The sequence below is a fragment of the Protomyctophum bolini genome, assembly GCF_963924005.1.
Source record: "Protomyctophum bolini genome assembly, chromosome: 3".
Lineage (NCBI taxonomy): Eukaryota > Metazoa > Chordata > Actinopteri > Myctophiformes > Myctophidae > Protomyctophum > Protomyctophum bolini.
This window is the reverse complement of record NC_137864.1, coordinates 29,049,542-29,072,958: the sequence shown is the minus strand read 5'-3', so window position 1 is coordinate 29,072,958 and position 23,417 is coordinate 29,049,542. Positions and strand designations below refer to the sequence as shown.

The 23,417-nt window shown below is 41.2% G+C and overlaps 2 protein-coding genes across 7 annotated transcripts in view; both read left to right on the top strand.

Annotated features, from left to right (window-relative positions):
- Positions 1-4,771, top strand: part of gstcd (glutathione S-transferase, C-terminal domain containing) — a 72,142-nt gene extending 67,371 nt beyond the window's left edge. For both annotated transcript variants that reach the window (XM_080759825.1, XM_080759824.1), the window contains 2 exons: positions 1,782-1,851; positions 3,726-4,771. In XM_080759825.1, coding sequence (XP_080615951.1) covers positions 1,782-1,851; positions 3,726-3,880 — 225 coding nt within the window. In that variant the 3' untranslated portion in view covers positions 3,881-4,771. The remainder of the gene's footprint in view (positions 1-1,781; positions 1,852-3,725) is intronic.
- A 4,261-nt stretch (positions 4,772-9,032) lies between these two features.
- Positions 9,033-23,417, top strand: part of npnta (nephronectin a) — a 73,703-nt gene continuing 59,318 nt past the window's right edge. For all 5 annotated transcript variants that reach the window (XM_080760055.1, XM_080760053.1, XM_080760056.1 and 2 more), the window contains exons 1-2: positions 9,033-9,427; positions 19,526-19,626. In XM_080760055.1, the coding sequence (XP_080616181.1) occupies positions 9,357-9,427; positions 19,526-19,626 (172 nt within the window). In that variant the 5' untranslated portion in view covers positions 9,033-9,356. The remainder of the gene's footprint in view (positions 9,428-19,525; positions 19,627-23,417) is intronic.

The following is a 23,417-nucleotide window of genomic DNA, read 5'->3' as shown; positions in this document are numbered from 1 at the left end:
GGGTGATGACACTCGAACATTTCCATGATTCATTAAAAGACTAAACACAATCCTCAGCTAAATGCACTTGCACCATGCATGCAGTTAGACACTATAGATTGTTTAAATGGTGACACAGAACTTGTTTTTCAAAAATGGTCAGTTAATTATAGTCCTTAAGGCAGACTGTGCATAGTTATACAATATTCAGCACAGGAACCAGTATTATCATTAATATCATAATTTTGCAGGTCTCACTATGGGTATGTTGTTCTGTATGCAGAATCTATCAACAGATAACACTATTGTTTTTCTCTATGAATTTCTCATTGGAGAGTGATATACAATTACTGGCCCCATGGGACCACAATGCTCTGATACAGTATCTGTCCTAGTGGGAACAAAGGAACCACACGTTGGAGGCTTACACACTTACATGTACACCCTCCGGTCTAACCATCCATTTTTGCTCAGCATAGACACACAATATTGAACCCCAGGGTGAGAGAGATGGGCAGTGGGAAGGAGCATCCCATTAGTGATTTATGGGACCTGTCAGCAATCCTTTGAGGAAATTTGTAAAATGGTTGCTATGGGACCTTGTCTGCAAACCGTGATCTACTATTTGATGGGTGATAACACTGGCTCACCCTGAACATCTATCTGAAGTTTGTTCTCAGACATATAGAAAAGGAATGATTGGTGATTTGATCCACTTCTGCCTATTTTAATTAATTATGTTTTGAAGCAATGAAGAGATACTTGACAGTTTGACCAAATGCTGTTCGTTGTGTTGTAACAATCTGTCCAAAAGAGGAACTAGAGAGACTGAACTATTTAATTACCATGATTGCAATCTGTAAATATATACTCTAACATTAACTCTGACAAGAAATGTACCGGTATACATCTATTTTTCATTGAGAAAGCAGACATGATTGTGACGTAGGCTCTCTAAATCTCCCTTATCTCGCCCTCTTCGTTCTCATTCCCCATTACCTGCTGTCAAAGCCCCATGTCTACTATATATACCTTTTTGCCATTGCACTCAATATGCTCCATTTCTTTATAGTAGACTGTATAGTGGTGACAAATGGCTTCTAGCTGGAACAAAAGTGAGATATTGGTGCTTAGTGTGAATCCACCACACCTGCAACCACGGCCTTGCACTCACTGTTGACCCCTCGCAGAGAGGAATGGAATCAATTATCGCAGGAACATGTTGGAGACGAGGAGGTGCTCTCCAGGGGTTGCTTGCTACAAGAACTGTGGCAGAATAACGCTTTTTAAAACAACTGTATGCAGAGAATGGTACCTTTTTCTTGGTTGTGTGGTCCACTTGGCCCCAGGTAGATATTGTGATGTTTTTTTAGCCTGTCAAAAAGCAACAAGGCCATACATATTTAACAGAAGAAGTTCCTAGGTCAGCATTATAAGCAATCAGTAGTGAGAAGGTACAAGGCTAAACACAATACAAAATGATTATATTAACACATTCTACTGTAATACTAGGAGAAGGGAAAAGGAGAGCTTGGTTATATTTTCAAGAGTGCAGTGTTGAATTGAGCTGGGCTCTCTATGATGAAAGCAACCGTGGGACTTCTAGAGCAAATATGTTTCACAGAAATAAATAAACACAGGGACATTGAGAGGTACTGTGTTCATTTACTGACAATTCATCTGCTTGTTCCTATTCCAATTACACATTTCTATTTTTGTGTGCATTAGACCAAAGAGAATGCCAGTCAGAAATGGACATAAGACTGAGAATGACATCCACTCTCTTCTCTCCTTTGGGTCAGGAACACATGGTCCTATGCCGGTTTGCAGACCAGACAGCTGTCCAATTGCCTCTTGAAAGACAAATCATAGGTATTTTGTCATGATCTTAACATTACACCTCACCATCTTTTTAGCCTTGTTAGTGGATGGATGGATGCTCTGGTCTATTGCATTAGTTAGATAATAGAACATTTTCATTGACCAGATCTGTAGGTGGCGCACTGGAGTAACAAAATAATGTTTCAGTACGGTGGAATATTTTATTTTCTGGCCATAAAGTGGATTTTACACAAAAGTTGAGGGTCTGAAAGTCTTCTCACCGAGGTAGAGTAGGCTCTCTGTATGCTTCATATAGTGTGTTCATTGTCTGTAGAAGGTGTTTGGCATGACAGTCAAAGTTGACCCTTTGAATCTGAGGAGCCTCTCTCCCTCTCCCATGTCTGATCATTTTGGAGTACTTCCTCTCAGGCCTCATACACACACATCAAACAGACATTCTGTGTTCTGTCTGTGTTTCATGGCTGCCTCAATGCTTTTCCAATGGAAGTCACATAGTTTGACCAGAGTGGCCGTTCCCCAGGCTTTCAATTTTTGTGAGCCTGGGTACCGAGGCTAATGGAGGGGTTGGGGGCAGAACACAGCCATCAAACACAAATGTTTGTTCAAATCATGTGACTCCCATTGGAAAAGCATTCAGGCAGAGCACAGAACATTTGTTCTTTACGTGTGTATGAGGCCTCAGACGACGTGCTTCAAACCCACCAGCCACAAGCAGTGAGTGTGGTGATATTGCTACCATTCTGGGCGGGAACCCCTTTTGGTGTCTTACCCCCTCAGGCCGGGAACCCATATTTGGGTTCTGTACAGTATGTACAGTATTCAAAAATTACAAAAAATTGATGCTGCTATATACATATTTGAAGTTTTTCAGAAAACTTAGGTCAGGCTTTAGAAGGCGTTTTTAGAATCGGCCGTAGGCCTAAATGGGTTAACAGGATGCTAGAGCTCAGATTTTTCAAGACTATTCCCATCCCAAAATGAAACACAATACTGTACATATTCATAGACAAAACATAATGTATACATAAAACATACAAATATATAAACTGCAGCATACCTGCCCCACGCTGCACTGTACAAGTGTGGTAATGTCTAGTTTAAAACATATTTTGTATCTGAAGGTGAATTTCTGGATGCATGAATAAACATTCCTCATACCCTTCATGGCTTAGATACTGTGTTATTTGCACACTCCTAAAACAGGAGATGTGATCTGATTGAGCGCTTAAAAAAAGGAACTTCTAGCTTTAACAATCTCGTGCCAGACACATATAGAACACTTTTCAAATAGACAGAGCGTGACTATATGCATGTCCATCAATCGTCAATATTTTCTTTCCCATCAATGATGCAAAAAGCCATCTTGAAAGAAAAAGGCAGAGCTACAGTCATACTTTAAATTGAGATAAGAGAAATATAACTGGGAGCCTGTCAGTGCATGGAAGCATTAGCAAGCATGAGCATGAACAAAAACAAGGAAATTGTTACAAATAGGACTATTTGTTTCCAAAGGAAACAAAATAACTATTCACCTGGGAAATAATTCAACAGTGAGTGTTTCCAAAACACAGATCTTTCTGTCCTCGGAAACATCATTATTTTGCAGGCAAAATGTGTAATAATGAATGAGAACTTATGCCTTGCTTTCATGTCAGACAGCAACCTTTTTTCTTGGTAAGTAGGCAGCTATTTTGTTATCTTAAATGGTAAATATCTCATGTTGTAAAAAACATATATTTACTCAATTGGTAACATATTTTATTATTTTTATTACATACACACATGATCACCTTATTTGCCCTGGGTTCTTCAGTTGTTTACACCTGTATATCGGTGATGTGACAATATAGTTGATTCAGAATATCTCCCTTATCCCCCCCCTCCCCTCCTCTTTTCCTCTCCAGGTAAGCAGTGTATGGGCCTAGTAGATTTAGATCGTTCCTGGGCAGCAGAGGCTTATGGGTACTCGGTACAGGTGATGACAATGGTACCCGAGAGCTGCTCCCCAAAGAACAACATGCTGGTGGGCAGGCCCCGAGAGAACGCCCCTGCAAGATAGTCAACTGGCATAAAGCAGCCCATTGGAGAGAGAAGTGCACATTTGGAATCACAAGCTTAAAGATCCACTGTCTGAGTATCATCAATACGATTACAGTGGGACAGAGCTGCCAAGTTATATGGCTTCAGGCTGTGTGATAACGGTGCCAAGAATGAGGCAATCTTTTAAATAATTACATTTACATTTCAGTCATTTAAGCCTGATCTATACTTTGTTGTTCGGCGGTGTCGCTCGCCAAAGAAAGCTGATGCAGCACTATACTATAGATTGTCTGTTTTCGGAGAGTGAAACCATCATACGTTGGATTAATTAAGCAATAGTAGATGCTGTTACCCAGACCAAGTGAGGTACATCATGGTGCTCACAGTGTCTTGCTCAAGGACACGTCGACAGAACACATGGCTGTTGATTAACGCATTTCAGGCGGGAACCCCTTTTGGTGTTTCAAGCATTGTTATACTTTAGCTATTGAAAAATAGCAGATCTACAAGCTCATAGCGCAGCACCGAGTGCCGCACTACGAGCTTGTAGATCTGCTATTTTTTAAAATCTTGAAAATGTGTCGCAAATCTTTGAATATATTCTTTCAGAGTGAACATTTCTTACTCAAATCTTTGCTTCTGGGGAACTACATATTTTCAGATGGGGGACGGTGGCCAAATACATATATTTTTGGGGGTCGTTGACATGAAAATGTGTTTTTCAGAAAACTGTCAGGATTTAGAAGACATTTGTAGAATCGATGGTAGGTCTAAATGGGTTAATACACATTTTCTGCATGCTGAGATCAAACCTGTGAACTTCTGTTTAAAGGACAGTATGTCATCATTAGATTCTCAATTCATGGCTTCCCTCTTTTGCATTTTCTTTCCAATAAAAATAACAGTTTTTAAGGTAGACATTTTTACAGGGTAAGTTTTTTCTTTGTAGGATAAGTACATTTATTTTGTATGTTTTTCTGAGGTATTAGGTAATGAAAGTGTAAAGGAGGTATTCTCAACCAGTGGGTCTGGACCCCAAAGGTGAGTTGCAAAAAAATGTTTTTTAAGTTACAGACATTAATAGCTGAATATCGTGATATTAAATATATTGCGTCTTGGCTTCATGGCCAGTGCAATATTTGGTTTCCAGCTTGTGAGCAGCTAAGGACACCTACATACAATGATACATCACCATGAGTAGTATATCACTGCACAAGTGCACAGTGAGTCCTTTAAAAAAAAAATATATATATATTTTATTTTTTTATCCCGCGATTTTGTAACCCATTTCTCACCCCTGTGTCAATCATCTAATGTGATCCTGGGCTCTACACACCCTCCACCAACCTAGTCCCCATATATGGAGGACAAGGGGAGAGCAACGGACTTGAACTCATGCTTCCTTCATGCCTGAGTGTCCAAGTTGCTCCTTTACACCTGACGGGGGAGTTTCCCTGGTTGGACGTAGCGCGTGGAAGGAACACGTTATTCCAACCAGTTCCTTTCCCCTCCATCAGGCGCCCCGGCTGGCCAGGGGGAGGCAGTTTAGTGACCAGTGAGTCCTTTTTGAGAATTGTTTTCCTCAGGATACATTCCTTGTCAAAGTACGTTTCACAGTCACTGACTGTGCTATACATGTAGTATCTTTGCCCAAACTGTGCAATCACTCTGCCTACTCCAACTCTGTTATAGACTAGTCTGATACAGTTCAGCAGTGAAGTATAAAATAGAGAGGGAAAACATTGCTGATGAATGATCATTATCACATCATTATCACATCACATGAGATGTGGTATTTTCAGTATTTGCATTCACACCTTGAGTCTGAGTGTTTGTGGGCATGTGTGTGAGAAAATGCAAAAAGAGCAGCGGTAGAGAGAAAGGAATGCACAGCAACAGTGGAAGAAAACGGAGGGAGATGAAGAGAAAGCAAGCGACAGTTGGGGAGTGGGAAGGAGAGATTTGATTGGAGCAAAGATCACCACAGGTAACTCATAGCATTCATGATGGTACATGACAGGAAGCCTCTGATTATTTCTGGAAACGGGCGAGAATGATGTATGCATACTGTAATACACTCAACAGCAATGAATATTTCATGAGGGCCAGACGTTGGGTAAGGTCACCGTGCCTGATTGGACGAATAGTTGTGAGCCCACCTCACCAAAAATCACAAAATGTACTGTGTTCAGTGAATAATTTCTCTCACTGTATATCCCTGAAATTAACCAATTTGCAATCAAAGTTTCAATGACCTCAGATTAAACTACGTCTAAAGCAATATCTCATTGAACTGAGTCAATTATTTAAAATACTCAAACTAACTAATTGAGCACCGTTAGTTAAAATCTCACTTACATGAGTAACACTGAATGCTGAATTAACAAAGAACTGTTCTACTGTATTTTGGGTGAAATGCCACTTTTACGATTTCACAATTTATGACAATAGCCTAGAAATGCCATTGTGCCTAACCCTATAATCTATTGGGGAAAGAATATATATATACATGTATATGTATATACTGTATAAAGTCAGCTTGATTATATCAAGGGGTTAACCTGGGTGCTGGCTAAATGGTGCTTTTTCTACCACACCAACTAAAAGGAGGGATGGGGTTAGAAGAGATGCGTTAGAGGCTCAACCAATCTTCAGCTCATCTGAATTCTGCTGGCACAGCCAATCTATCCTGAGGTGAATGGCTAGAGAGACGTCTCCTTCCAAGAGATAGGATTATTTCAAAAGGAAACACCTGCCTCTCAGGACCGTGATACCTTTGGGCTCTGCCCAAGTGCACATGACAGAAATGCATAAAGGCATGAGAGAAAGGGGCATTACCATAGGTGGCCCTGCGGAAAGATTTGCGTCACAGACGAGAGTGTGGACCATCCATTCATTTATAAAGGGAATTGCAGTTTTACTTGGCGTTTGCTTAAATAAAACTTGCAGGATTGTGCGCTTGAATTGTTCACATTGTACATATTTCAGCAACTCCTGGGAGTTTTGACTTTTGGGATGACCAACATTACATGAATGCAAGAGAGAGGAGCACAAGGCATACAATATAGAGAGGAAGGGAGAAGTATAGTGGACTACATCTAATGAGCTTGGTGGTGACTATTTTACTATGCTCACATTGTTAATGGCATGTAGGTTGCAACAGCTCATTGCTTTGTTGTTTGTGGACTTTAATCTTACTCTGCCGTGATACATTTCCCTTCTGGCCAAATAGCAACCTTATTTATGATGCCCTTGATTTTGATGGCTGTGAAGGCGCTGATTTACAGCACAATCCCTCTAAAAAGAAAAGAAAAAGATCCTAGGTCAACACTGTTGCTCAGTCTATTTACTGCAACACTCAAGGTGTTTATTGTTCCAAATATCACAGCATTCATTAGGAGTATTTAAACAAATACAGGTGGGCAAGGTGGTGTGGTTTGGCATAGCGCATAACCTCATTGATCATTCTTAACTGCAATTAATCAGTGTGGGAGTGCAGCTCTCACTCCAGCGGTGAAAGGGAAAATAATGTGATTAATTGTTTAATTAAGCCCGAATGGTTCCAACATTCTCCAGCCGGTTTGCGCCCCAGCAAAGTAAAAGGTCTTTTGTCTATATGCCACGGCTGAGATTTAGTATCAAATCAAGCGACAGAGGCACTACAGGACAAACAGGCACCATGCATAAAAATGCAACAATGCTGCTGAACAACAGCTCTGTAGTTTGAAATCATGTAACATTCCAATGTCATTCCATGGTCTATACTCTATAGTGACCATGATGCTGGTTGGTGATCTCTCTCACTCTGTCACTCCCCATCCTTGATTTATTTTCTTAGTACCTGCGAAAGCAATGTATTGATTGAGCTGGATACTGGAGGCGTGAGGTGTTCTTAGTAATAGTGCAGCACATCACAAGTAATGAGACCGGCTCTTGTGTTGCCGCCTCCAGACAGAGTGGATACAATCCAATATAGGCCTACTTTGAATGTGAAGTGCTCATGAGTGGGACATGGTCAAGGAGAGGGTGAATCTTCAGATGAACACACACCACACATACACACACTTAACCAGCATGCCTATTCTGGGGGGGGAACAATCGACAAAAATAGAAAATCAACATGTTACAGTGCTATGAGCTTGTAGATCTGGTATTTTTTGTGAAAATATTTGGTGTAAATGGAAAAAAGCAGTCCAAATATATAGTTGTCCGGTAATTCAGATAGCTACATTTTAATAGAATAGAGGCTTTTAAGTGGGTTTAAGTGGTTAACCTCTAGCCCAGGGGTGCCCGAAAAGGTAGATTGTGATCTACCAGTAGTTCACAAAGGCTTTGCCGGTATAGATCACATGACATCATGGCCCTAAAAATATATAATTAAAAAAAAGAGGCATCTGCCACTCTAATTAAGGTGACTTCATTGAAGTCACCAAATAGGGCATGTCAGCTCAAACCCACAATGCAATACTTTGTTTTCAAGAGTGTTGCGCACAAACATCAGCATTACAAAGTTATACAAAACAAAATAGTACCAATTCTATTTTCCCACCTCCATTTCCCATTCCAAGTGTGTTTGTCTAATTATGTAACACCAGCGCCTCTATTCCAAAGCCCCTTCAGATACATTTTTTTAAATATGTTCAGCAATGGGTACAAATGTAACCAATTGAGAGTTAAATTTACACTCGGGATGTTACTGTGAAGAAGGAAGGGTGAACTAAGGACAGAAATTGTAGTTAAAATAGTCTGTACACAAAACCTATACAAAATAGAATATGCAGTTGCTTGACCTTCAGAAGTTTATCACGTGAACACTGGCGACACTGGTAGCCTATAAGGAATGTCCTCCTTGGTGTAATTTGCTGCGGGAATCAGAGGGTGTGAATCTATCTGGGTGGGCAGGGCACCTTGCATGTCTCAGCAGGCTATAGTCAAATCAATTAAGGCATTTCCAGAACATGCCAGGCATGAGGCAACCAGGCAAGCATGGCATCATCACAGGCTCCTTCCTGGAAGAGCAAAGGTCTTGCTTTTTGTTAAAGACCCTTAAGGCACAACAGACAGTCAGTATCAGCGGCATTGAGGAGAGAAATAGAGAGGACTGAGGGGAGGGGGAGACTCAGAGAGATGGGGGGAGTGGGGAAGGAGAGAGAGACAGACGGAGAGAGAGACTCAGGAGAGAGAGGGTTGGTTGGCTGTGGTGTGGGGTCCCTTGAAGACCGATAGAGTGCACTCCGCTCCGCTACAAACGCGCTGTGCCACTTCCACGCTTCGCGGATTCTAGTTTCTCTCTGCATGGTACCTTGGCAATTGAACAGTTTCAGTAACACCAACAAACAGCTCATACCGGTGCGCCTTCAGCGTGCGTAATAAAGTGTGCTTGCTGTTGTTGCATGTTGTAAATTCACTACGGTCCTACAGACTACAGAGTCCTGTTAGATAGTTTTCATTTTGAGGGAAATAAAGCACGCTGTGTGCGCGCTTTGTCAAAAATCATGGAATTGTGGATTAAGTTGATGTTGTTATACAGCTGCTGCTTTGGAGCAAGTGCAGACTTTGACGGGAGGTAAGCCATCATTATTTTATATAAATAATAACTCGATGCAAATTTCAGTCTGGTTGTGATTGTGTTTCATTGATTTCATAGGCTGTGTTTCGAACAGCTATGAAGAAGCTTTTAAAGGCAGTATTTTTACACTTCACGACTTTGAGCTTGATCCCGATGCGATATGTCTCTGAAATGCTGTTTAGGATTATTTTGTCTAGACTTGCTGAAACGTGTTACTGTTAATTTGTGTTGAAATAATTGCGTGTTAAATTAATGCGCTTTAGTGAGCTTCGTACACAGTGCGCCCAAGCTTATATCCAATTTTGACTTATCCCTTTTAATCCGCGATCATCATTCACTTCATTGCACCAACTTTTAATTCAGCAGTCATAATCCAGTCCACACTTTGGCCGATTTAATAATGAGTTAATTTCACAATGTTCGACACCATGCTGATTACGCAGTAGCCTACCTATAACCGATAAATTACCCTCTGGTAGCTCTACTGTGTATATAGTCCTAATACATAGCCTACTCGGCGGCACATAAACAAAACAACATGTTAAGCCTTCTCTCGTGCGATCATTTGGCTCATTATGAACTGATGTGACGGCACATTTCCCCGTGATTCTTGTTCAAACACGAATCCAGTGAAGTATGTGAGGAGAGAGAGGTGGAGACGAGCCAAACCAAAAAGAATGCGTGCGCGCGTGTACCGAGAGATCTGCGACCACCGGTGCACCTGAGCGAAATCATGGATGATTGTCTAATGTCTTTACTTACTACCACACCTGAATACATTTTGATTCATTAGATCATTTCATTTCACTTGTGGAAGCCTATTATAGGCTGCCTATACGCCTGTATGGTGTCTTGAAATGTGCATCATATAGCCTATGCATGAACGAAAATGCAAGTTTAACTTTATTATTTTATTCTTACCATCCATTTCATTCTACTGTGTGTGTGTGTGTGGCATGTGATTGTACAGGGAGTGCAAACAAAATATATATTTTTGTTGGTTCTGATACACATAAAAGGATCTTAAGACAGTTGTTCCATTCTGTAAATTTGTTCCATTCTCATCCATGCATTTTAAGTGGTAATATAGGTCGGCTGAGCTTTTCAAGCGTTGAGAACCACTGGTAGAGCCACTAACATCTAAGGACCAGCCCTGACCCTGAGAGATCCCCAAATTAGCACACATGCAATATTGCATGATGCATGCTTATTGGCCTATATTTATAGCAGTTTTTAGATAGTTATTTACCCCATGTATTAATTGCATTGCACTTCGGCTGCAGTAGGCTATAGGGCAATGGTTTTAAATGACAGATTTAGATTTAGACGGGGAATATGAAACTAATAATTCACTTTGCTCAACCAAATGGAATACATGGGAAAACAACTAAAGTATTTTGAAACTTTTGTCTTCCTACCTGTCTTCCTGCTCTTTTACCCATGTTCATTTTACATTTATTTTGATGTAGTTTCAAATAAGATATACCGGTAGGTTGTCTTCAAGTAGTCTACATTTGTGTCCAACTTTCTGTTTTTTTGAGTGGTGCAAACATAGGGTGCAGTCACTCCAATGCCTAGCTCTGTCCGTCCCTGTGTCCTATGTATGTTTAGGGTACCAATAGGGTACGCAGCTGCACCACTCACTTCAGACAGGTCTGATTTTTTTCTTCCCAGATCGGTGAGAATGAGTACTGAGGCCATACTTCAAGAATTGTTAACCAAACTCATGCTTGTTTGCATTATGGAGTTATATTGATTACTCAGAGAGGCGTTGATCACAATGGCTAATGGCATTCTGACACGGTAGTCGAATGGCTGTCTTTTTATTTCACACCATGCCTGTCGGGTAATGAGTATTTATACATGAACCCAGCCTTGACAGACTGTGATGGATGATGGAAGTGCTTGTCACCATAGCCATTATTTGCCAATTTCCATGGGTATAAACTTGCCCCGGCTAGGGTCGTCAGCTTTAATATTAATTCAGCCTGAGCATATCCCCCATAAGGAAAGGAAAAAGGGGCTGTTTATTACCAAGGCTTATTGCTTATTTGCCTTTCAGTGAAAGCGAGAAAACAAGCTTATCCATCCGCACCTAAGCGCCTTCATGGGCATAACTGGCAAGGGCATTATTTTTGTCCCAACACAAAATAATATATAATAGGCTACTAGTAAAAGTGTAAAACATATATAACCTACACCTGGCTCAGCCATCCCTTGCACTTATCTGCATGTTTAGACATGGTCAATGTGAATAGATGACACCATAAATGACAATGAGAATATAGAATAAGATTATGAATCTGATTATGAAGTTTGTAGCCATTCTCATGTCCCACAACATGAGTCCTGGCCCACTTGGACAGGAAAATCTGGTCCAGCTAAGGACAAACAGGCTGCTGAGGTATCAGTCTGAATGAATCGGACCTCTTTTAATGAGTAGCTCTCTCTCTGTCTCTGTCTCTCTGTTTATCTCTCCCTCTGTGTGTCTCTGTCTCTCTCTCTCTCTCTCTCTCTCTCTCTCTCTCTCTCTCTCTCTCTCTCTCTCTCTCTCTCTCTCTCTCTCTCTTGCGTTGTCTCTCTCCCTCTCCTTTTCCGTCAACAAAGCTTTGATGCCTAAAACATATTTGGGGAAATTGACATGGGGGACAGCTTCCCTGTCATAAGTGCACACTCAGGTCAGAGCACTTTACCAAGATGAAAGCCACCAGTTGGACGAGCGCTGTTGTTTCTCCTGTGACGTCACTAAACTGCTAGAGTCCACGCAGGGCCATGCAGCACATGCCAGAGATTCTCAGTAATACTGTACCCGTAAGACATGGACTGCTGCCAGACAGTGTTTGCATTGTAATAGCAAGCCTAACATTTGGACCTGCAGGGGATTGGAGTGCTAATGCACTGTTTATAGCTACTTCAGAGATGAATTGGATTTATGGTATGCGTTAAAGATTATTTTGTACAGCATTTATTTGACAGCATGATGGAGAGAAGCAGAAAAGGCATGGTAGAGAGGATCATAGAATGTAACGCAGCAGGTCAAAATCTGGATTTGAACTGACATTAATCTGTACAGTATTATAGGTGAACATTTTCAGATCCCCATTTGATTATTCAGGATGCTTTATATATTTATGTATACGGTATAAGCATGTCCTGACATCCATTCACAATCCCTTAGAAATAAATGTACGTTATTTGACATATTTCTATTTTAGCAACGCAATGCTGTGCTTCTTGTCAAACAGAAAACGAAATAGGCCTAATCAATCCACAGAGGCCCCTGTGATGCGTATGTTTGATATGAACATGCATGATCTCTACGCGTTAATGGGGTACCCCATGTACTGAATGTGGTTGTGATCACGGGAGTATAGTGCTTATGACCTTGAACGGCACCTAACCAACAAGAAATATCTTCCAATTTTGATCATATATGTGGTTACTGGTTAGGTGATTGTTACCTGTATCCAGTGCATGCCTGCGTCTCTCTGCCCTTTAAAGCATATGGATGTATTTTTTACACACGTTTTACCCTGAATACCTCTTCTGAATATGGGATATGACTTTTCCCTCCCTTTTGCGTGTGGAAAAACATCCTTCCTCATCAGATATATGTTTCCGTACTTAACTTATATGGGCGGCAGAATCAGGTGGTAGAGCAGACGCTTGGGGATTGGATGGTTCCCGGTTTGATCCCTGGCTCCTCTATCCTGTGTTAGTGTCCTTGAGCAAGAATCCAAATTTTTCCCAATGAGCAGGTTGGTGGCTTGGTGCCTTACATGGTTTCCTTTGCCATCGGACATCGGTGTGTGAATTTGTGGCATACAACCTTGGTAATGCTTGTTTTAATTTAATTTACTGATCTTGACACGTTATCATAGAAAATACATATGGATCTGGATTATTGTACTGTATCTGTAATCTGCACCTCACTGTTGTGTGTTTTCCTTTCCACTGAAAGAAAAAACAAAAAAAACATTGAAGATGATGAATTCTATGATACTTGACTCTCTCCGTTCTACTTCTGACTCCCATTATAGTTGCCAGAGTCCCATATCATGTTATGAGCCACAGACGGCGGTAGCTTTGGCAAAGTGCTCACATAGACACCCCCCAATGGCGCCATGTGCAATATACTGTACAAGGTGGCTCAGTAACCTGTCTGAGACCTGGAGGCTCCACATTATCATGCCTCAGGTAGAGCATGGCAGGTTGGAGCAGGTATTTAAAGCTGTAATCTGTAACTTTTATGTCCTACACAGGATTCAAACCTGTTTTTATTAAAACTAAACCAAGACCATGGTCAATGTGTCGGTAGAAGAGCAGGGAGCCCACCTCAAATTACTGCTGAGTGCAGACATCTGACATGCTTTGCAGACATGTATTAAAATAAATTCCGGATTGCAGCAAGATGCTGCAGATCAAAGAGTCAGCGTCCATGGGTATCAAGGGGAGGGTAGGGGAAAGAATCTGTCCTCCATCCTAACTATTAGGAGTCGTTCAGTGTCTTGCTCTTGGACACTTTGACACAATGCCCAGAGGAGCTAGGATCGAACCCGACCTTCCGTCCAAAGGCATTTGTCACACCATTTTCACAGAGTTAAATTGGACCCATTTTTACACTATCCGTTGAATTAACTCTCCAGATTTCACAGTGTGCCTAGATCGATAGATGGATGGCTAGATGGGCAGATAAACTGTCAGGCATGGATGTAGATGGATAGATTATATCATTGCTGTGAATGAGGGCCACTCTGCGGATGCTCATTATCCTACTGGGTCTTCATACTGCCACTTAAGAGAACACCTCTCTGAATGATGGATAGAAATAGAATTCCCTTCTCTCCCAGTCAAGGATGATTGGCTTAAGCCTAGTGTACTGCTCAGTCGTTGTGCGCCGAAAATGGCAGACCTACAAGCTCACAACACGTTGCCTCCACAACACATTGTGAGCTTGTATGTTGGCTATTATTTGTATGCCACACCAGCATACGATGAAGTATAAATCAGGCCTGGCTCTGTATCCATTTTCCAAAAAAATGGAGTGATGGATGGTGTACCTATACACTTACCCATGATATTCTCTCTCTCCCTCGCTCTTTTTCTGTGGAGAGGACTTTGTCTGGATCGGTATATGGGTCGGAAGGGGTGGTACACGGCATGCGTGAAGGGTAATAATTATCTGCTCGAGTTCCCTTAAGGCTTTGTGCAATTTAGGATCATTATTCACTGCCTTGGGGTCATAAATATGACTGTTATCATGTCCATTTAATTTCATATGCCAGTAAATCAGTGCAGGTGATGGTGAAAGGAGAATCTGAATCTGAATAGTTCAATACCATATACATGAAGAAATTATTTTCATGGCATGGCATTGTTGACACAATCACATCATAACATCGGTATATGAGATGCATGTTTGTATGAACTACCTATGCACACAGCAGTACACAACTGCCTCTGGCTAAATCCAGTCTGAGAATGAATGAGAGAGGAACACAAGTTGATCTGCGAATAACAATTGTGTGTGTGTGTGTGTGTGTGTGTGTGTGTGTGTGTGTGTGTGTGTGTGTGTGTGTGTGTGTGTGTGTGTGTGTGTGTGTGTGTGTGTGTGTGTGTGTGTGTGTGTGTGTGTGTGTGTGTGTGTGTGTGTGTGTGTGTGTGTGTGTGTGTGTGTGTGTGTGTGTGTGTGTGTGTGTGTGTGTGTGTCGTGCGTGTGTTTTAGATGGAAGCCTATTATTGAGATGATCTGTGTGTAATATGAGTGTGTGGGCGTGCTAAAGATGTTTAGAGACAGAGAGAGACAGTACAGAGGTATGTTACGTTTCCATAATATTGTTGAAAAGGATGAGGCCTCACAGCTCTTAGCCACAATGCAAAAGTTTATTAAAAGGTACAGGTCCACAATAGTCTTCCTCAGGGTTTCCATAATATAAATACATTTATTTATTACTGGGTATATGCACGTTTGATTCAATTATTCAGGACCAAAACATAATTATTTAATAATAATACATTTATATAGCACTTTTCATGACATAAACCCAAGGACGCTTTACATTAAAACAATGAACACCCTTTAGCCATAAGCCTACAGAGAATATTGTTTTCAAGGCAGGGCTTAAAGGAGCCCAGTGTTGGAGCATGGCGAATCTCCATTGGGAGAGAGTTCCACAGGGTGGGGGCTGCACACACAATTAAGTAGACACAATTGTAAATGGCTATTCATTCAAATACCATATGCCTACCATCTCCTCACCATTAAACAAAGGTTAATAATCAGAACATTGCACAATGCATCTCCTCATCCATCAGGCTAACAGACTAACAATAATAGATGTCATTAGCATTTCCCCAAAGATGTGGCATTGATGAGCACAATGAGAAAATTAAATCCCCCCCCCCCCCCAAACATCACCATCAAATAATCAGTATTGTCATTTGAGCCATAACCATGCAGCCCTACCTGTTGCACACTATGAGACTCAAAGTCCTCCTCGGGTCTATGACTCTGTGCCATGAAAGCCTTGCAGACAGTCTGTCTCATTGGCCACAATCCTCTGGGAGCCTGAGGATCAACGCTTGTGTTCCCTTTGATCACACAGGCTCAACGTCTTGCACTATCAAAGATCATCTTCCTCTCACAGCCATTTCATGCTGGCAAACACAAGTGGGGAAAAAGTTATACATTTTCATTTAGCTTTTTCTTGGATAAAAATGCTCTGGGTGCACAGATTGCCAACAGTCCTGTTGTTGACGCCACATATTACTCTGTGGTGTTCATTACCGGCACTGTGCAGAGGTGGTTAAATGGCCTCTGAATAACAAGTGAGAATTTTGTTGAATTATTAATACCAAGATGGGCCGATTTGCTTCAGCTTGCTTGTCTCTGTGTTATTATGATTGTTAATCACCCTCCTTATATCCTGTTACCATATTGATATGCTTTCCCACCGCCTTGATCTGTATCCTTTATGGATGTTAATGGTGTAAATTAACCACAAGCAGAAAGAGCTGATGTGTTTGACAGGGATCTGTATGTAGGACAGCAGGTGGTGTGTGTGTGTGTGTGTGTGTGTGTGTGTGTGTGTGTGTGTGTGTGTGTGTGTGTGTGTGTGTGTGTGTGTGTGTGTGTGTGTGTGTGTGTGTGTGTGTGTGTGTGTGTGTGTGTGTGTGTGTGTGTGTGTGTGTGTGTGTGTGTGTGTGTGTGTGTGTGTGTTTCATCCGTAGATACATGTGTAAAGATAGAGTACCTGAAAGGAGCCTGTGGCCATAAACACCCTCTCCTCTCCTCTGCTCTCCTGAACTCTATACCTCAGCCTCCCTGACCGCCTCAGTGCCTTCCTGTCTGTCAGACAACAGACAAACATTTTCCCAGAGCCTGCCACTCCCACTTAGCATCCTCCATAAGCTGTTTTTTTTTGTCCCGGCGAGGTGACTGGCAGTGGGGCCAAGCATTAGCATTTCCTCGTCTTGCCAAAGCGATGCTAACAGGAGGGGATAGCAGCAATGGATGCGGCCTGCATACTGAGCATCAACCTCACCCTCTCACCAAGGCACAAGGGCAATCTATTGTGTCAAGAAAAGCGCATGTTCAGAGAGACTTTTGTCACTGATTTAACCACATAGGCCTGGTCTATACATACTGTATTTGCCGACACAACACAGACCTATGATGGATTAGAAATTATGAAGCATCATATACTATTTAGGCCTAGGCTACTAAACGTGTTATGTTGTCATTCACTCCCCTAAACAAACATTAAATCACAAAAAAATCACATTATAACGGCCCTAAACAAACATTAAAGTCCATAGACTTGCCTGGGTATGGGGAATTTATAATTAGGCTCTAACAAACATTTCAAGTCCATAGACTTGGCTGGTATGATGTCATTTCAGAAAGCCATGCATTGGAGTGGCTAGCGCCCCTCAAAAATGCTCCAATAATGTTCTCTTGGTCTGTATTTTTCAATTCTTGTGTGATTCATTAAAGGATTATGAGACAGAAAAGATAATCTCAACCATTGGTTTGAGGTTTGTTATTTCTAGCCGATATGGCAGATAGATTTTTCCTAACATACGGCTGAGCTCCCCAGACTCTAGACACTTTCCATGGAGTGTTTGATATATTTGCTACCTTGCTTAAGGTATGTTGCATCACTTGTTAGACTGAAGCTAGCAAGTACCTTTGCGAATGGGGAGGCAGAGCTCTCATACCATTATAAGTTTAATCGATTCCCGCTTTTGTCTGCAGTTTATTAACAGTTCAACTTTAAAATGTACAACTTTCCCAGATTTGATCATCAACAGAATAGCGTACCAGAAGTCAAATCAGTTAGACTGTATCATTGAATTTGTCTGAGCAGTATGTTCTTCACCACCCTTAAATGGTCCCTTCATTCATCCTGTTCTGTCTGTGCCCAAAGAGGAAAATGTAATCCTAGTGCTCTTGCTGCCAAGAAGCAACTGTATTAAAAAAAGAAAGTGAAATGACAAGATCATAAATGGTCATCTATACAGTACATCACATTCTGTGCTCAGCCAATCAGCTGAGCACTTTCCGTGCTCATACACACAAACACACAAAGCTGTGCGTAGGAGGCTAGCGCCCCTCAAAAATAATAATATGTAATAATGAGACTGTCACAAATATGTCCATATATTGACACTCCCATATACTGGCTTCATATTGATGACATATTGTGATCAGGGATCTCCATCATAACAGGGATTTATTAGGTAATTAGGGCATCGTCTGGGAATGCCCATATATGGACCTTCTTCTTTTTCTTTTTAGGGGCGCTAGCTCCTCCACAGCTTTTGTCCCCACAGTGCCCACACGTCTAAATATTTGCCATTGACAATGAAATGAGAAATTAGGTCAAAATGTCCGCCAGATATACGTAACCAACCAATCACATAAATTCAGTTGTTCATGAGATGATGATAATGATAAGAGCGCCCCTCACACAGGTGTGATTTTTTAAATTGACGTTTTCAGGCCTGAAACAACAGAGCTTCTTAATACAGGACAGTTGAGGAGCAGAAGTTAAATTATTAATCTGGTGTCAGTGAGGTCAGATGTATAGATTTGCTGGCCGGCTCCATATACAGAATCTATGCAGACACTGTATTCATGTCTCGTAATGTATATAGTGGCAGTGAATCTGCAGTGAATGAATGCCCCCCGTGACGTCGTATCGCAGCCACAGTGGGCGCCCCTCACTTCACACAAGTATGATTTCTTTCAAACATTAAAAGTCCATAGACTTGGCTGCCACCTGATGTCACGTCATGTGCTGTTTTCTTTAGGGCATACAAGTCCATAGACTTGGCTGCCATATGACGTAATCATTTCTAAAAGCCATTCTTCTCTGATCCTCCAAGCAAGTGAAATAACCTACAGTGTAAAATACCAACACATCAACGTTATTTCCTCTCTCCCGCTCACCAAGTGTTATCCTCTGCTCTCATATTGCAATTGAAATGATTGGAAAGCTGTTTCTTCACACGGATGCACATTCAGCCAGAGCTGCCAAACATCACTGCCTTTACAGTCATCGGGGTGAAAATAAGTATAGCAAAATGCATTATGAAGGGCTCAACGATAACATACACTCTAATCTCTCTCACATGCCCGTGTTCAGAGCAACGGGGACGAAGGCTGCTCAGATTCGACTGTCAGGGGTGCGCTGATGTGCACTGAAGCTTCTATTCAAAAATGTTCTGGCAGTCTTTCAGTGCTGCTCTGTTTTGACATCAGTCAAACACACAATGGTTGATTTACTATCGACTGAACGTCTGTGATGCCGGGAAAATATGTTAGTTTCACTTCTGTGATGCTAGGAAAATATTCTAGATTGAATCACTCTCATGCTTTATTTTCCGTCTCTGGTGCAGCAGAAGGAGATTTCGGTTGGCATGAATTTGCCCAAACGAAATGACAAAGTACGTTATTGCAACTTGAGGCCTTCAATGGCAAATTACGCTTTCAGAGACACTATGTTGTAAATGAAAACTTTGCATTTCAAAAACGACCCAACCTCTTCAGGCTCTGAGGCATCTCTAATAAAGAACACTGTCTTCTTACAGGTGGCCGCGACAGATGGCTTCATCCAATGGGCTGTGTCGATATGGAGCCAGGGTGGACTGTTGCTGGGGATGGACTCGGCGTTCTTGGGGTCACTGCCAGCGTGAGTACCGCCACGCCTGCGAGCTGCTGCTGCCGGAGGCAACCAGGGCTAACAACGGTTGCCATGGGTGGCTAGGTTCTGCTTGGGTCATAGTGCTAATAGATATGTTATAATAACACACAAAAGGCTCTTGGGGAAAGAACAAAACAAATGTATATATACTATAGGCTACTATAGTCTTATTTCAGTGTACTAACCTGTGAGAAAGTATTGTATGTACTGTACATGATAACACTAAACATGCCATTACTACAATATGCAAGGTAATGTAAAGTCTACAATTAAAGAGTATAAATATAGTGTTTTAAAGTCCAAGTACATTATTGGGTATATGGCTAATAACTAATTACTGACTTAGTATCATGATGTAGTTGCAATGCTTTCCATGGGTACTACACAGTTCAATAAATCGGAATAAGCCTACAGTAAATCCTTACCTGTCACACACACTCGGTAGTACAGAAACCATATGCACATCTAAGTAGAAGATGCTGGGCCGAGATAAATCACATGGAATATTTGACAGAAAGCCCATTCCTACAAACCTTTATTCCTTGTTTTGACACAACAAAGATCCACAGCAGCCGAAACATTGTCTGCCATGTGTGCAGGCTTTCGTTCAAATATCACTCACGCATGCACATGCACATACATGTCACGCATGCACGCGCACAAACACACACACACACACACACACACACACACACACACACACACACACACACACACACACACACACACACACACACACACACACACACACATGCATGTATGCATCATGCACATATGGATTTAGTGTGGTGCATACAGTACACAGTAAAATCCTCAGTGTCAACTTATCCATTTGTAAGTCAGAGAGTGTACATAATGTTACATTACTACTAAGTTAAATGGACACTGAGAATTTTACTGTGTAGCACAATCTTTAGGGGAAAGATTGATTCTAATGGTTGACTGTACTGAAGGACCAGCTGGCAATTATATTCACTCTGCGAGTGGCTATTGTGAGGCAGAGACCCATAAGCTACAGGTGGAGAGGCAGAGATAAGAGACTGAGCCTAGATTTCCACTTTGCACCTGCTGGTTATAATAGACAGTTTACTACTATGCCCTACAAAGCTGAAGATCAGTAAGTAGCAAAACTGGGAAAATCTATCTTCTATCTTGGGAGAAGCATCATTGGTATAAAAATCGATGTATATTGATATAGTATTTGCTTATACAGAAGCTAAACCCTTGTTATGACCTGGTAATAATTACTTATGTTTGACTTTATAGGTTCAACTGCACATATCATCACAAGAAGTATTATATCTTACAGTGGCATTATTTAATTTATTATTAATTTATGATTTAACAAAGTAGACAATAAAATATAACATAACATACTTAAGGTCAGAAAAGTTGTAAACAACACTAGGATTTGTACACTTAAATACTGACAGTACTCTATGTATGGAATGTTACAATTTTATTCCATAGCCATCAAAATCAGACTATTATAAAGAATCGCCTAATTCCAATTATCCGCAATAATGGTGGCTCTAGAGGAAGTGCACCAACATGACACTTTATGCACGATCACCCCGCAGTACTCCTGTGTTTATCCCTCCTAAAAACATGTGAATTATATATTTTTGAATTATGCATGCTTGAGCAGAGAGAGGAAGAGAGACAGTGTTCCTCTACCTCCAGTCACTAATGCTAGCTAGCCTGGGAAGTGTGAATATACGAATAGAAGTTCCAAATGCACTGCATAGCTCGAAAAATATGACACCTCCTTATCCCCTCACCCACACTGCATGGCACGATGGAATTGACGTTACAGCTGTTGCTTTGCTGGGGAAGTAGTATGATTAGTATGGGGCTTACGGTTCACACACACACACACACACACACACACACACACACACACACACACACACACACACACACACACACACACACACACACACACACACACACACACAGGCATTAAGGACCAATAACATTGCATGCTGGCTCCATCCAACCATTCCCCCATTCAGACACCATGTGCTGATAACTTATAATAATAATATTAATAATATTAATATGAATAACATTGCTTTATAATCCCCTCATTAGCAATTGTGACTCTCAAAACTGAACCCCGTCATTTGTTGTTTTGAGGTTAGTTCCATACTCACCTAGTCATGCAAATAACTGCTGTTGTGTTTAGCCGGGGAGCCTTAGGCCAAAAAGCTCAATGGTTAAGGATTAACCTGTGATGTCATGACACACTTTTTATTTGTGTTTTTTCTATTCACTTGGTCATTAAGGTCCACAGAATGAGAGGTCTGCTCTGCCGGAAACATCGCACACCAATATAAGGCAAAATGTCATCATACTTTAAGTAGCATGTGACTTGTCAAACTAGGAGGTTTTCATGATTCTGAATCCATTCCAAGCATTAGTTTTGCACGAAAAACACTCCTTGGCCTAAAAATAGTGATAGCCGTCGTCACAAATGTGATGAGGTCAGCACATTCGGGCACATTTGGGCAAGTTGATATGACCGGAGTGTTTTTCGTGCAAAACTAATGCTTGGAATGGATTCAGAATCATGAAAACCCCCTAGTTTGACATCACAAACATGCTACCGGTACTTAAAGTATGATGACATTTATATATTATTATTTATATCTATGGTGGGGTATACAAAAACCATAACTTTTTTTCGCGATATTTCCGGCAGAGCAGACCTATCATGGTGTGGACCATGAAAAAACACAAATAATGTCATGACATTACAGGTCCTCTCAAATTTTGGATGGCTGGCTCCCTGGCTAGTTTGAACTAAATGTATAATTTTATTCATCTGAACTCATCTCATCATGCTAATTTTTCTTTTTCATGAGTTTGTTTTTTAACAGATTGTTTTGAACATTGACTTTATTTTGTGCGGACTGTGTCACACACTGTTTGTTTGGTCCAATGGTAGGTTATAGTACCACAGGTATAGCAATCAAAGTCTATGACTACTTGGGAGTCCTTGCCATGGGTTATACAGTACCTTTACTGTATAACCCATGGGTTATACGGTACCTTTACTGTATCTGCACCATATCAGACTGATCATTTTTGTTTAGCACTGTTTTCCCTTCTTTGTGGAAAGCTCATGTGGATCCCTGTCATTTCTTGCATTGACTCATCCAACTGGAAATGTAGACTTATGCTGCTGGTTGCTGTTGCACACACCGCCAGAAGCTGCCAATAGCAAAGACTGTGAGGGTCAGATCCTTTATTATAATGGTGACCTTGAGAACAAGATCAGTATTTATCTCAGATGTTTTAATATGCTTCATTAATCGTTATCTATGCAGTAAAAATCATAGTGTTGATTGAACAATTTGACATGTTTTACTACATGCGTTCAATAATGTGCATGGCACTGGTGTACCAGTCTATTCAGCTCACACCAGCATTTATTCCTGCCATTTTTATTTCACAGCTTAGAGACAGGAAACCAAAGAGAGAGAATAGGGGAGTGGCATGCGGCAAAAGGTTGGTCGGTCCGGGAATCAAACTTGCTGTTGGTATTTGCTGTGAGGAATTAAGAGTCTATATGCTACGTGCCCTATAACCACTGGGCTGTCGGGTCGCCTGCACTTCTGTCATTTCAATTAGTAATAAGATAATGCGATACTTACAGTACCGTACGTAACGTTTATGATACTGGCTCTGTGAGAGCAGTTCAAGGGAGGCCATGCATCCACTCTCACTGAGATATAATGAGTGTGGAGTGACACCTGAGCTACACTATGAGAGAG